The following is a 15,400-nucleotide window of genomic DNA, read 5'->3' on the forward strand; positions in this document are numbered from 1 at the left end:
CCAAAAAAAAAAAAAAAACCCAAAAAACAAATTAGAAGTTAGGGAAGAAAAGACATATAAGACAACATTTTTTCTTTGAATCAGAGAAGGTAGATTTAAAAAAAAATTTTTTTTTTAAAACCTTCCAACAGGCCGGGGATTTAGCTCAGTAGTTCCACCACCTGCTTCGCAAGCACAAGGACCCGAGTTCGATCCCCGGCACGAAAAAAAGAAAAAAAAAAAGGCTTTCCAACCTTCAGAAAAGATGCAAGGATTTTTCAATAAACATGAGTCCCTTTCACCAAGACCAACAATTGTGAGCATTTCTGCAGCACTAACCTCTGATAAGTACTGGATGCTTCAGAGCAAATCACCATTTCTTTTCTTCGTCCACATTCACACTGTAGCTCTACCTGAGGTAAGATTAACACATAACCACTCTGAGCAAATGAGAACCATGTGAGTGAGCAGGTTTCACTTACAAAGCCTCTCTCTGTCGAGTGTAGTGGCTCATGTCTATAATCCCAGCACTTGGGAGGCTGAGGCAGGCAGATTGCCCCAAGTTTGAAGCCAGCCTGGGCTACTTAGTGAATTTGAGGCTAGCCTGAACCACACAATAAGACCTTGTCTCAAACAAAACAAAACAAAACAAAACCTCTGTCAAATCAAACCAGGGCAGGGCAAAGAACACAGTTGGGAGGGTCAAGATGAAAGAAGCTAACCACACATGCAAACTCATAACACAATAAAAACAAAACAAAACAAACAAAAAAAATTCATAACACAATAGTTGACAGACATGTACAGTTCAAAATGTCCCTTTCTAGAAACTAGTACTATTTTGTTGTTAATCTGGGCTGAAAGAGAAGCCTAGAATGAAGTTTATACCAGTGAATCAGAAGTGGACACTTGCCCCAGCCCAACCAATTGAGGCCTAACCAATCTCACATATCTCTTCACTTTCACCTCCTCAGAGGGCCAGGGATTTAGCTCAGTAGTGCAACCACCGGCTTCACAAGTGCAAGGTCCCGAGTTCAATCCCCAGTACCAAAAAAAAAAAAAAAGACATTCTCACCTCTTCAGAGTTGGCCTTGCATGATTCCCCAGACCATTTCCATGCTCTCACAGCACCCTCTACAAGGACAGAACTACTCTTCTACAAATACTATAGTCATAATTATCATTTGAGTAATCATTTAGTGAATGTCTGTTCTGACAAATTATAAGGGACTAAGTTTCTCTTGTTCACTAGTCCTGCCCCAGAACCTCACACAATGCCCTGCCTGAAACAAGATATTACATATATATTGAATAAATGGAGTAGACAATCAGAGTTTCTTGAGAATGTACTCTAAGGGAGACAAATTGGTCAGGTTGCAAAAGGTACCTGCTAAAATAAAAGGCTTGTGACTTATACCACCTTCTCTTGCTAGCTTAACTTGCAGTTTCTCTCAACTAATGACCCCTGGTTAGGATACTTGCCCAGGCTCTGCTGCAGTCAGCCCTGGATTCACTAGCAGGTCCAGTGATCAATGCTCTACTGGGAGTCTAGAATACCTACCTTGGCTTTACAAGCAGTCACTGGGCAGGGTGAGCTGAGGTGGCAGGGTGCCATACATGGGTGGCCACAGTCAGCTCTGGGGGTGCTGCAGGGCTGCTTGCAGGCCTCATCCACAAGGCATTCTCCTTTGTGACACAGTCTTTGACACTTGTGCATCCCGCATGGTAGCGTGGCACTGCAGGGTAATCCGCAAGAGATATCAACCAGGTGACAGGGGATGTTGCTTCGTAACTAGGAGAGACAGAAGTAGCCAAATTCTCATCTCTGTGTGGGATCTAGGGTGAGTTTTAATTTTCCCTTACAACATTTCAAAATTTACAACTTTTAGAAAATTTTTAAAAAGGTCTGTTTATCTGAAAACAATTATTTTGATTTTTAAAGTCCACAAGGTTTGTTTCAAAAGAAAACAAATCTGAATCTTATTTAATAGTAATATTTGTTATGATCCAAAAAGATTTGTAGCAGCTCAGTGTGACCTGGGAAAAGCTTTTCAAGGTGGCCACAAGCAAAGGACATCAAGTAACTAAGAGTGCTTAAAAATGCTATCATCAACTGGTAAGATAGGTGACCTTCTCCCTCCTTTCCAGGCTGCTAAGGCACTGACTTGAAGACAATCTTACATGTGCTAGGGCAGAGGCTCTATTGGTCCAGAGTTCTGAGACTCCTAGCATGGCCGTTTTAGGTGTTTAAATCTTCAGCTCTCCTCACATCTCCCAACTCATGGTCTCATAACTTCAGGTAGCCCTGCTCATTTAAAAACTAAGAGGCAACAGGTACTCCCAACTCATTTTTTCCTGAGAAACCCTATGCTTTCTGGTTTCTCCACTGCAGTAAAAAAACGATTGGAATTTTACTCCAGTGAGATTAAAGCCTACTTTTATATACTGTATTCATTTCAAATCCTTTTAAGAAGCCTCAAAATGAGGATTATTCTTCTACTCCAGTGACACATATTCTTGAAGAGGCCTCCAAAGTCTAGAACATAGAATGCTTCCAATTGCTTCGGAGTCAGTATTTTGGTAGGATGGGACTCCCATCATTAAACACTTAACCCATGCTAGTACTAGGGCCCTAGGGATAACTTTTGTTCATGGTCTGTCCTCCATCATCTGCTCCTCACATTACCTGCCTATCTTCTCACTATTCTTTAGGATGTTATTTCCTTTAAGATACCTTCCTTTGGTACAAAGCCTTTTGATCCCCCTCAATACCTGGTACTCCCACATTACTGCCTGTTTATATATCTGCCTCCCACCACCAAGTGAAGGCTCCTAAAGGCCAGGGGTCATATCAATGACTTCTGAATCACCCCAAACCTAGCCTGTTACCAGCATATAGTAGATACTCACTTAAGATTTGTTGAATAAAGTTTAAGTCAACAACAAAAGATGAAACATGAATGTTTTAGAATGGATAAACTCACAGAGATGAGATTTTTAGAGGAGGAATTAATATGAAGGACCATGACTTGAGAACCACTCACAGGAAATAAGTGGAGAAAAATGTGTCCATCAAGATAAGAATCCTGAAAGCATGTTGTTACAGATGTCAAGAGAATTTCCAGAAATGTTGATCAACATGTTATGAAGTAAAAAGAACAGGTTACAAAACAGTATAATCTTAACCAGAGTAGGGGAAAGTATGTATCAACACATGCCTGATAGATAAGACACCAGAATGTTAGATCATCTTTCTTGGGCTGGGGATACAACTCAGTGGTGATGCATTTGCCTAGCATGCACAGGCTCTGGGTTCAATTCCCAGCACCCTCCCACTGCCAATAAAAAAAAAAAATTCTTTCTCAGTAGTAGATTTGTATCTTTTCAATTATCTACAGTAAATATGCATTTTAAAAATTCAAAAATATAAGTGTTTAAAAAGTCTATAGAGGACAATGCCAAACAGCTTAGAGGTTAAGAATGATGGTGAAGCCAGGCATGGTGGTGTAGGACTGGAGGCTGATGCAGGAGGATCACTGCAAGTTCAAGGCCAGCCTGGGAGTTCAAGGCCAGCTTGAATTACATAGCAAGAAAAAAAAAGAATGAGGGGGAAAAAAAAAAAGAATGAGGGTGGAAGAGGTATAGGGAGACTGGACGTAGACACTCAGGCCCAGCATAGGCCTAGAGAGAAGATGGCAGTTGGTGGAGAGCCCATCTCTATTCTTGAAAACCCTCACAGAAACACCTTTTCCTAGGCCAGCAACCTCTCCCCACACCAGTTAACCTAGATGTGTTCTCAAAGTCAAATGGGCTGAATCTCATTTTGTTGTGACCAGATTTTAAAAATGATAAACCAGACAGAAAATGCTAACCATTGTATAATTTCATTTCTGCAACATTCTGGATACAACTACAGAATTGGGACAGACAACAGATCACTGGCTGTCAAGGGTTAGAGTGGGAAGGGAGAGTAACTCTAGGGGACTGAAGGAATGTTTAGGAACAAGTGAACTGCTCACTCTTTTCCCCCGCTTCCTGGTACTTGGGGCTGAACCCAGGGATTCCACCCTGAGCTATATCCCTAGTTTTTTTTTTTTGCTTAATTCTTTTTTAAGACTGGGTTTTGCTGGGTCAGGGATTTAGCTCAGTGGTGCCGCTGCCTCCCCCACAAGCACAAGGACTGGAGTTCAATCCCTGGTACCAAAAAAAAAAAAAAAAAAAAAAAATTGGGTCTTGCTAAGTTGCCCCGGCTGGGCTTGGACTTGCAATTCTTCTGCCTCAGGCTCCCACGGTGCTGGGAGTATAGCTGTGCACCACCATGCCTGGCCCTGTTCTGCATCTTTCTTTCTTGTGACAGCTGTTACATGATGGTATAAATGCTTTTGATAAAACTCACAGATCTATGCATTAAGAAAGGTAAATTTTATTGTATGCAAATTTTACCTTAAAAAAAGGAAAAATGCACTCAGAATCACAGATTTGAGGTCAGCCTGGGCTACATAGTGAGGCTTTGTCTCAAGAAAAAAAAAGTGGCAATAAAAAGCTTCTGCTTGTTGGAGAATGTTTACTTTCAGAAGCAATGGGATAACAACTCTTGGGTAAGTAAATCATAAATCTCTGGCTGGAACAATGAACACCTAGGAGAGAAACTTACCTCATGCTTGCCCATGCACCACTTCTGAGTCAGGAAAGTACAAGGGGGACATTTTTCCTCACTATGACAAGAATGATATACTGCAGAAGGAGAAAGGTAACATTAGGAATAACTTCTAAATAAAGTCATATAAACTATATACATGTTATAAATGGCATATAACATAAAATTCCAGAGCTTGGGAATACTTTTTCTAAATGGTCACAGCTGGGTGTGATGGCACACACCTGTAATCCTAGCACTTGGGAGGCTGAGCAGGAGGATCACAGTGAGTTTGAGGCCAGCCTGGGTTACACAGTGAGTTCAAGGCCAGCCTGAACTGAACAGTGAGACACTGTCTCAATACACACATACACACACGCAAGCAAACAAACAAAAAAGATATCACATAATTTAATGTCAATCTCTTAACTTTATCTCTATTATCTTTATTCTTTTTTTTTTTCCTCTCCTGTTTTTTTTTGGTACCGGAGATCGAACTCCGGTCCTTGCGCTTGCGGGGTTAGGTGGCGGAACCACTGAGCTAAATCCCCAGTCCTATTATCTTTATTCTTTATTTTTATTTATTAAACATATATTGCTTCTGTAACAACAACCAAAAAACCAAGTTACTTCTAATTTTGTAAAAAGATGCTCAACATTGAAATATGCACCAAAAGCTAAAGTCCTGAAGAAAGAAGAAAAGTCCCTGAAAGACAAGATCCTCTGGGGGTTCTTCCAATCTTTTGGGTATGTTCAACAGCCACAGAGGAAAGCACTAGAGTGTACTGTGAGTGCCAAATGGGGTCTAGATCACCTCAGAAGCACAGGGAGCAAGGGCTATCTCAGCCCCACCTCCGAGGAATGAGGAAGCTACACAGCAACATCCTCAATGACAGAGTATGTACAAGCTGTGAGGTGTGCACCAAGATGAGACTTACCTGGATGGTCACATTCATGGACTCTGGCACAGGTTTGGGTACACTCGGGAGGCCTAGTGCCACAGGGAACTGGAGGGTAGATCACTGATGCGCCACAGTGGCAAGTTAATTCATCAAAACCTGATGGAAGAGGAGGTGAAACAAAACCCTTTGTGAGCTTGGGGTGTGCACATGCATAATTGTTTGTATTTTTAGAGAATAGGGGATGGGGGTATTTTTTAAAAAAACAGACTTGTACTTTATTAAACTTTTACTTTACTAAAACTGAGCTGGTGAAAATCACCCTGAGCCCGACAACTTCCCACACTTCCCTCAAGATATTTCTGATTAGATTAGAAGTCATATTAAGGACCATGAATTTTTAGGATTACAATCCAAAATTGTCAATATTTCATTTCAAAGATCTGTATAGCAAAGTGGATACTTCCTAGCCTTTCTTTTTTGTGGTACTGGGAACTGAATGCAGGGCTTTTGCATTGAGGTACATTTCCAGACCTTTTTATGTTTTATTTTGAGACAGAGTCTCACACTAAGTTGCTAGATTGCCCAGGTTGGAGTTGAACATGTATCCCTCTTGGTTCAGCCTCTCAGAGTGCTGTGATTATAGGCATGTGCCACCTTGCCCAGCTGAAGATTTATTTTCCAATGATCAATGTATGCTACTTTAAAATCATGCATGGGTAAGAGAGCCAGTCAAAATACAAGAAAGAACAATGTATTTTAACATGACAGAGAGCAAATACTGACTCATGTCCTTTACAAAATGAGGCTGAATTCTGGTACATCAAAGAAGAATAATCACAATTATTTGACAAAGTTTTTCTTTTCTTTTTTTTGGTACTGGGGATCAAACTCAGGACCTTGCGCTAGTGAGGCAGCTGCGGCACCACTGAGCTAAATCCCTGGCCCTTTTTTCTTTTGTTTTTGAGACAGGGTCTCACTAATCAGGTTGCCCTTGACCTCACTATGTAGCCCAGACTGGCCTCAAACTTGCCTCAGCCTCCCAAGTGCTGGGATTACAGGCATGAGCCACCACTCCTGGGTCTATGTGAAAAAGTTTAATAATTATTTGTCCCTTTTATAGCTACCTATCTGTAGGAGGCTGACTATTTTTAATATGCCTCAACTACACTGTAACAGACTGAATGCAGAAGCAGATATGAGAATCCAGCTATCTTCTATTAAGCCAGATATTCAATATTTTAATTTTTGAAATGTGCTTTAGCCAGGCATGGTGGAACATGCTTGTAATCCTCTTACTCTGGTAGACTAAGGCAGGAGGATTACATGTTTGAGTTCAACCTGGGCAACTGAGTAAAACTCTGCTTCAAAAAATAAATATAGAAAAATAATAGGCTGAAGATAAATCTCAGGCCCTGGGTTCAATCCCCAGTACCACAATGAAATAAAAAGGTATATTACTATTTTAACATGAAATAATACATTGTTTTTTACTTTTCTCAGTTTTAACTTCTAATATGGTAGAAATAGATAGGTAAACACATACAAAGAGCTCTTTGGGGGTCCTCAATAATTTTTAAGAATGTAAATGAGTCTCAAGACCCAAAAGTTTACTAATCTCACACTACAAATAGACTGCCAATGGCAGAATGTAGGACAATAATAAAAAGCAGGTAGTAAAAGAGGATGCCATCTCAGGTCATTGCTCACACTTCAAATTGTGTAGATTCAGAGACTACAGCACAGCTCTAAAAATACCTCAGAAACATCTCAACGTACCTGAAACACTAAGGCTTAGTTCAATAATCCATATCAAGCTTAAGCAAACCAAGATCTCAAACATATCTGAATTTTCTTAAGATGTGTTGTGTCCATGTACTAATTCCCCAAGATGAATGTAATCATTATATACTGTAAATATTTGAAAATAAAATATGTACCTGAACTTCTAGAAAGCTCTATAATAAAGTATACACTGAAGACACTCACTGGCTTGCCAGCACGTCTGGCAGTTCCCTCGATGACAAGGTTCTTCGCACCTATGAAGGCCACAACGGAGTTTCCTCCCACAAATCAAAGGACACTTGTGTTCCTTATCCTGAAAGAAGAAATCTTTACTTGTTGACAAAATGGTCTCCATTTTATATTTTCCATAAACAAAAACAAGAATAAAAACAAAACTCGAGGGCCGGGGATTTAGCTCAGTGGTTCCACTGTCTGCCTGGCAACTCCAAGGTCCCGAGTTCGATCTCCGGTACCAAAACCAAAACCAAAACAACAAAATATAATACTTGGTTAGGTGTGGTGGCCCACTCCAGTAATCTCAGCTACGCTGGAGGCTGAGACAGGAGGACTGCCAAATTCTAAGCCATCCTGAGAAACTTATCAAGTTCCCTCTCAAAACAAAATTTGAAAAAGGGCTGGAGATGTAGCTCAGTGTTCGAGTCCCTGCCTAGAATTCACAAGGTCTCAGAACTGAAAACAACAACAAAATCCCACTATACTCATTTTGGCTACTGATCTGGCCCAAAGAATATAGGAAACCCAAAGACTAGTTGCTATATCCATGCCAGTCTGTTAGGATAACACATAATCTCCTGCAGAGGACTTGTGTCCATGTAGTATTCTAGGGTCTGTAGCCTTTTGTCTTTCTCTTTCTTTTCCTCCATGCTGCCACTGGATGCCACTGGCTGACTTCTTTTTTTTTTTTTTTGGTACCAGGGATCAAACTCGGGACCTTGTGCTTTCGAGACAGGCGGTGGCTCTGGCTGACTTCTTGATCTGGCTGAGGACTAAATGCTTAGCCTGTCTCTCTGCTGAGTGGGTCTGGGGACTGTGAAAGCTTTCCAACTGCTACTTAGGGACACTTCTGATTAATTTCTAAATCTAGGCCACATTCTAGGAGGCCAAGGCTTCCAGAGCTCAGGCTCTTGACAAATGGAATCTGATTATGCTTAATGACAGTCTACTTACCACACAGCATATCTCGTTACATTTATGCCGTCCACACAACCGTTTCTTGTTACACCGCTTGTCACATATAAATGTAGCATCTGCTATGGCCAATTAAAAAGAAAAAAAAACACAAAAAAATAAAGGTTAAGTTGGAGTATTATTCAGTCACAGAAATGAAATACTGATGTAATGGGATAATATGATGTCCAAAAACATGGTAAATGAAAAAACCCAGGTAGAGGGCTGGGGATTTAGCTCAGTGGTGCCGCTGCCAGCCTTGCAAGCACAAGGTCCCAAGTTCGATCCCTGGTACCAAAAAAAAAAAAAGAAAAAGCCAGGTAGAAAAAAGATATATTACATGATTACATGACTCCATTTATATGTAATATCCAGAAAAGGTAAATTTATAGAGATAGAAAGCCAACAGTTGCATAGGGGAGAGCTGAGTGTAGAAAGAATGGCTAAGCAGCACAGAATTTCCTTTTGGGGTAATGAAAATGTTTTGGTACTAAATAGAAGTTATCATTAAACAACACAGTACTAAATGCCACTGAACCATACCCTTTTAAGTGGTTAATTTTATGTAAATCTTACCTCAAAAAAAAAGTGGGCTAGGATGCTTAAGTATATATAAATGAAATTATATTTAAGATTTGTTTTCAAAGTATATCCACAAAAATTAATAGTAGAGAGGAAGGAACGGATGATTATGAGACAAAATGTTAACTGATGAAAGATGACAGGTGTGGGAGGGTTCACTGTACGGGTCTTTCACACATAACTAAAAGTTTTCATTATAAAGTTTTAAAAACTACCAGGTATGGTGGCGCATGTCTGTATTCCCAGCACTCTGGGAAGCTGAGGAAGACAGATCGCAAGTTCGAGTCCAGCCTGGGCAATTTAGTAAGATCTTGTCTCAAAATAAACCATAAAAAAAGGGGTGAGGATATAGCTCATTGAGAAGGCTTAAATAAGACTGTGATGGTTATCAAGAAAGGGACAGAAGCAGAATGGAGTGGGAAATGAGGATCAAGAACTAAGGAAAAACCAGGCCTCAAGGTTAAGAAGACTGCTAGGGGGCTGGTGATGTAGCTCAATGGCAGAGTGCTTGCCTAGCATGTGCAAGGTCCTGGGTTCACCCCTGGTTCAAAAACCCAAAAACACAAGGCTGTTGGTTGTGTCCCTGGTGGTATCCAGCAGTCCTACAAGACTTAAGGGGATCAAGTATCAGAGTCAGTGTGTAAAAGGTTATTAGGTATTATTTGTCCTTCAGCCATATTTCATTATGAAAATTTCAAACATATCAAAAGATGAAACACTTTTATAGTGAACACCTATATGTCTACTACCAAGCTTCTATCAATTATATGCTTATTTTTTTCATATACCTATCAATTTTCCTACTTGCCTATTAATTTGTTTTTTAAATGTATTTCAAAGTAAGCTGCAGACATGAGTACACTTGGTCCCAATTTTTTAGCACTTGACTAATGAGAATTCAATTTATAGGGCCGGATATTTAGCTCAGTGGTTTCACTGCCTGCTGCAGAAATGCAAGGATCCGAGTTCGATCCCCAGTACAAAAAAAAAAGAGAGAGAGAATTTATAATTTTTTTCCCTTTGGAGGTAAAAGTTATACAGTGTAATGCACAAATTTTAATTGTATATTTGCTAAATTCTGAGAAATACATAACTCAACCCTCTATTAAGCTTCAGAACATTATCTTCATCCCAGAAAATTTATTCATTTCCCTTCTGGGTCTTACCTTCACTTTTGAGACTGGTACATGGAAGCTCCTATGGAAAAAGGAAAAGAACAGTAAGTATTTTAGGAATTACTGAAACACTACCTTATAGGATAATGCCAAATGTAACAAAGACATTTATTCACCAATTTCACCTGCCTGGAGCTAGTCAGATTATATCAATGTGCTCACAACAGAAGCCTAGGTTTAATGACTTTTCATGGAAGTACAATTACAGCAGTCTTTGTAGTCCGGCTGCTAAATGCAGAGAAGATTAGGCATTATGAAGTCTGAATTTTCCATTCTTTCCGAAGGGCTGCTAAAGGTATGCAAAGCAAAGAGAAGTAACCACCTGACCAACTGCAGACAGAAAAAGCCATCAAAAGCAGTTGAAAAAACTGAAAATAAATCAGCCATTGTAGTGCATGCCTAACCCCAGTCAGTATGCTGGGAGGCTGAGCCAGGGGTTCTGCAAGTTCAAGCCCAGCCTGGCCAATATAGCAAGACCCTGTCTCAACAAACAAACAAATGAGTGGAAATCTGGACCCAGGGCCTGGATTCCAAAGGAGCCAGAGCTTTTTGCCTAGGGTTCTGAAAGAGGTGAGCCTTCTAAATCGAATTAAGGTCAGGGATTTGAATAAAACTGAATAAAAAGGAAAACAACAACAACAACAACAAAACCAAACAAATGAATAAAAAGGGCTCAGGACATAGCTCATTGTGAAGGCCCTGGGTTCAATCCCCAATCTCTCTCTCTCTCTCTCTCTCTCTCTCTCTCTCTCTCTCTCTCTCTCTCTCTCTCACACACACACACACACACACACACACACACACACAGAAAAGGTTAAATAGATTAAGGTAGATATGGTGGCACACACCTAGATCAACTACTCAGGAAGCTGAGGCAGGAGGATTCCTCGTTTAAAACCAGCTGGGGCAATTTAGTGAGACCCTGACTCAAAGAAAATGGGAAGGGGAGCTGGGATATAGCTTAGTGCTTTCTAGGTTCCATCCTCAGTACTGCAGAACAACAACAATCTGGTTCCATTTTATGTATAGGCAAGCATTTGTGCACACTCAAGACCATTCTGACATTGTATAACTATAGCAAAGTGAAATATAGCAGATCTTTGGCCCTCTAATATGAGGTTGTTGTGTAAGGAGCAAATCAGCCACTCGGCACAGAATGAGCCTGGATGGCCGCCCAGCATCTATATCTAAATTTGGCTTTGAGCACTCAAGATACGCCACCATACTTACAGAGCTCATGGCCAGATTAACCCATACATGAGCGCCCTCTGACACACTGGGATGATCCTTACTGAAAAGGAACAAATTGTTCCTAAACCAGAGGAGGAAGTTGCACAGAAGAAAAAGATATCCTCAAACAAAAACTTACAGCATGGGAATAAATTAGGCATAAAATAAATGCGAATCAAAGTAAAAAAAAACTTTGGCTTTGATGTCACTTACAGGTTGCCATGTACTCAGAAATTGGCAAAATAATAAACTCTTAATTAAGCAGTTATTGGAACTGATAACAGACGTGAAAAGGTCTAAGAAACTGAAGGCTCTTGGATAGAAAATAAATGTTTATTTAGATTAAAAAATGAGTTTGCTGAGACAGGTAAGAAAAAGCTTCCCATGTGCTCTTTAGAGATATAAAGCACATGTGACTCATGAAACTGCTCTCTTGTTAATGCAATCACTGGATTGTACAGAGAAATTATATGCTGGGTTATATTTCAAAACCCGGGAAAGGCAGGGTTCCCTAAATACCTAAAATGAATTGCTAATAAAAACTTAAATATACCATTCTTTATTAGAGGTAGTAAGATAAAGCATATAATTCTCAAAGTGATAAAAAGAATTAATCACCTTTAAAGCTTTAAGAACTAAGTTTTAGGGCCGGGGATTTAGCTCAGTGGTGCCTCATCTGCCCTGCAAGTGCAAGTACCGGAGTTTGGTCCCTGGTACCAAAAACACAAAAACAAAAAAAACCTAAGTTTTATTTATCAGAAAACTCATTTCAGTGAAAAAACCCATTCCATTCCAAAAAGCATTTCAAGAAAAAAATCCACATTCATATAAAATTTGGTTGAACAGTGAGATGATTATTTATCATCTTTTCTGTTTGTTTTTTTGAGACAGGGACTCCTTATATAGTTGAGGCTGGCCTTGAACTCACAGCAATCTTCCTCCTTCAACCTCCCACCTGCTGGGATTACAGGCATGCACCATCACACCCAATGATGATCATCAGCTTGCCAAAAAGGGTTAACAGAATTCGTATTTATAGTAAGTACCTTCAGCACTTACAGAAAAAGGCTTATCTGCAAAAATTCAATTAACACATGGCTTTTCAAGGATACACTTACATACCCATTATTAGAGGGTCTGAGAAAGCAGTGTAAGAAGCAAGAAAGCAGGTAACAGGATTATTGGAGAGAATGCAGCAAACAGAGCTACTATTTTTACCTTTTAGGTCCCAACCTTGCTTGTAACTCTTGCTCACAAGAGTCACAAAGAGCAGCTCTGAGCATAATTGAATTGATGATTACTAATTCTCACAGCCTTTGTTTTTTTTTTTTGTCCTAGAAATTGAATCCACAACCTCATGCATAGTAAGCACATGCTCTGTCACTGAACTGTACCCACAGTCATTAACATGTTCATGGCAGGCCTGTAATTTGTATACCTCACTGCTGGGGGGGGGGGGGCTTGAACCGCCAGTGGTACATGCCTGACTGTTCCATAGGAAGCTTTTTATTAATTTTATTTATTTATTTACTTTTTTTGGTACTGGGGATTGAACTCTGGACTTTGTGCTTGTGAGGCAGGCGGCAGAACCCCTGAGCTAAATCCCGGGCCCTTTATTAATTTTATTAGTAAAAAAACCCCAATAAAAGTGATTAGATCCATTTGTACCAACCATGTACAAGCCACCCGGTGGGACAGTCAAGTAAGTACCACTGTTGTTTCGAGCCAGCGGGAATGTGTTAATCGGTATTTATGAAGTAAAAAGTGGTCCTGCAACTGATACTCAAAATTTTTACTCCTCACTTATACTGATTACTTTCAGGGGAAGAAAAAACTCTCACAAATGCCTATACAACTTTTAACATGATAAAGTGTACTATTTTTACTTTTTTTTTTTTTTGCTATTATCCTGAAGCTTACCTATTAAGCTAGTTTCCAATTTATGGACCATACCTTCAGAATCATTTGCAAGTTAGCTGATTCCCAGGCCTTCACTGTTTTTAACAAACAGAACCAACTGTTCAGAATTCTGTCTCCACCCTCACCTATGTCCTGTTGGGACAAGTGCTGATATGCCCTGAAATGACCAGAAGTAGGTCATGAACAAGACAACTCATCATTTAGTATGTTCCACTCAAAGACTTCCACAGGAAGGCTTCCTGCCTCTTGGGTTACACACTCAGAACTGACACCATGATCTAACTCCAAAATGGTAAGATGTCCTTTTATAACACAAAGTCCACTCAGAACTACCCAGGGCATAAAGTAGAAACTAACAACAGGCTTTTGTACTTGGCTTCTGAGAGGTAATCCCTAATCCTAGTGGAAGGTCATGCCTGACAGAAGTATGATTATTTGCCTACCGCCTTAGGTCACTGGACAGTTTAATACAATTTTGGAGCAGGGAGGCCACACTAGATAGTCCTAGGGTGAGGGCTTTGAGTCTCATGTAGCATTGGTAGACCTCTGGAGAAACTGGAGACTGAGATCAGGCACATGCCAGAGACCCAATAAACTAAACACACAGACTTGGGAGAATTTCCCTGGTTGGCAATATTCCAAGCATACCGTCAAACACCAATACTGAGAAAGTAAACAAGCATACTGTCACATATTAGCATTGAGAAAGTAATGCTGTCCTGATTCCTGGGAGAGAAAAAATGAAGTTCTATATTTGGTACTTTCCTGGACTCTGTCTTACATGCTTCTTCCCTTGGCTGATTTTAATCTGTATCCTTTTCTTGTAATAAAACTGCAGCCATGAATATAACAGTGAGTCTTTCTCTGCTTTTCGGTGAGTCTTTCTAAATTATCAAGCCTTGAGGGTGGGTGGTCTTTAGGACCAATGAATCTGAAGCTGGTATCAGAAGTGGGTAGTCATGTGGACTGTTCTAATTTAGCAGCTGTCTAATCCCTTGCAGTGGGTGTTAGAGGTGAAGCCAGTCTCGTGGACTGTCTTTTTTAACTTATTTGGCTAGCTCCTTACAACAGGGCTATTGTTGCTCTTTTCACATTTATATTTAGTAGCACTATTTGTATACTTGTCTTAGCCCCACTATCGATTTCTGAGCCTTGAGTTCTGAAATCCCCATGTCTATCCTACAATTAGCTTATAGTAGATTTGGGGTTATATACATTGGGTGGACTCATTCAATCACATATAGTATGACAGGAATAAAACAGATTATTTTGTTTCTTCCCTTCCCATAATCACCATTTTACAAGGCACTGATGGAAACAATTTTAGCATTGTTTAGGATTTACCTTTGTTCTGAAAGAACATCTGCAGGAAATAACTGACGTTCGAGAGCATGGTCCACAGTCTCCTTCATGGCAGAGCTTTTCACAGGTATGAATGAAATCTTTAATAAAAATGAAAAGAGCTGGGAATGAAAATTGTAACTACTCATTTTCATACTCCCAAATTCACTAGTCACACTGGTCTACCACCTCTACTCCTTGCAACTCCAGAATCAGAGTTCAGGGGAGAAAAGTCAATGCTTCTTCCCCTATCTTCCCTTCACCTGGTAGGCTAGGTCTTTCCAGACAAGGATGGAACATAGCATTAGCCACTGGAATATGCTTTAATGGGCATGTTGCTCACCTAGCTCAAAGAATAGATCTTCTGACTCTTCTTAGGCTAGACTCTTCTTAGATTAGACTGAGATCTTAAAATTGTGGTTATGCCGGGAATGTAGTTCAGTGGCACAGTGCCTGCCTGGCAACTGCAAGGTCCTGAGTTTGATCCCCGGTACCAATTAAAAAAAAAAATTATAGTTGTGGATTACTGAAGTACTCTTGACTCTGCAAGTATCTGGAGAACCAGTTCTGTGAACACCAAGTTGAGAATAACCCAGAGTCTCTTTCTCATGGCTACTGTTTAAATGACATATTCTTTTCATCTTTTAACTTTCAGACTCATTGTA

General features: G+C 40.1%; 1 protein-coding gene across 10 annotated transcripts in view; it reads right to left on the minus strand.

Annotated features, from left to right (window-relative positions):
• Positions 1-15,400, minus strand: part of Nfx1 (nuclear transcription factor, X-box binding 1) — a 64,562-nt gene that overhangs the window by 10,633 nt on the left and 38,529 nt on the right. For 3 of the 10 annotated variants that reach the window (XR_015440032.1, XM_087183776.1, XM_087183780.1), the window contains 9 exons: positions 14,739-14,836; positions 10,236-10,266; positions 8,488-8,570; positions 7,504-7,612; positions 5,554-5,673; positions 4,634-4,713; positions 3,024-3,065; positions 1,537-1,771; positions 319-388 (listed from right to left, as the gene is read on the minus strand). Coding sequence is in view for 9 of the 10 variants with exons in the window: in XM_087183776.1 (XP_087039902.1) it covers positions 319-388; positions 1,537-1,771; positions 3,024-3,065; positions 4,634-4,713; positions 5,554-5,673; positions 7,504-7,612; positions 8,488-8,570; positions 10,236-10,266; positions 14,739-14,836 (868 nt within the window). In the remaining variant the exon portion in view is untranslated. Of the gene's footprint in view, positions 1-318; positions 393-1,536; positions 1,772-3,023; positions 3,066-4,633; positions 4,714-5,553; positions 5,674-7,503; positions 7,613-8,487; positions 8,571-10,235; positions 10,267-14,738; positions 14,837-15,400 lie in introns of all 10 variants that reach the window. The other 7 variants (XM_087183779.1, XM_087183781.1, XM_087183782.1 and 4 more) reach the window with 5 other exon arrangements.

Source organism: Heterocephalus glaber, unplaced genomic scaffold (genome assembly GCF_053883595.1).
Source record: "Heterocephalus glaber isolate CG9 unplaced genomic scaffold, H.glaber_assembly_v1.0 deba00001481, whole genome shotgun sequence".
In the NCBI taxonomy this organism is placed as follows: Eukaryota; Metazoa; Chordata; class Mammalia; order Rodentia; family Bathyergidae; genus Heterocephalus; species Heterocephalus glaber.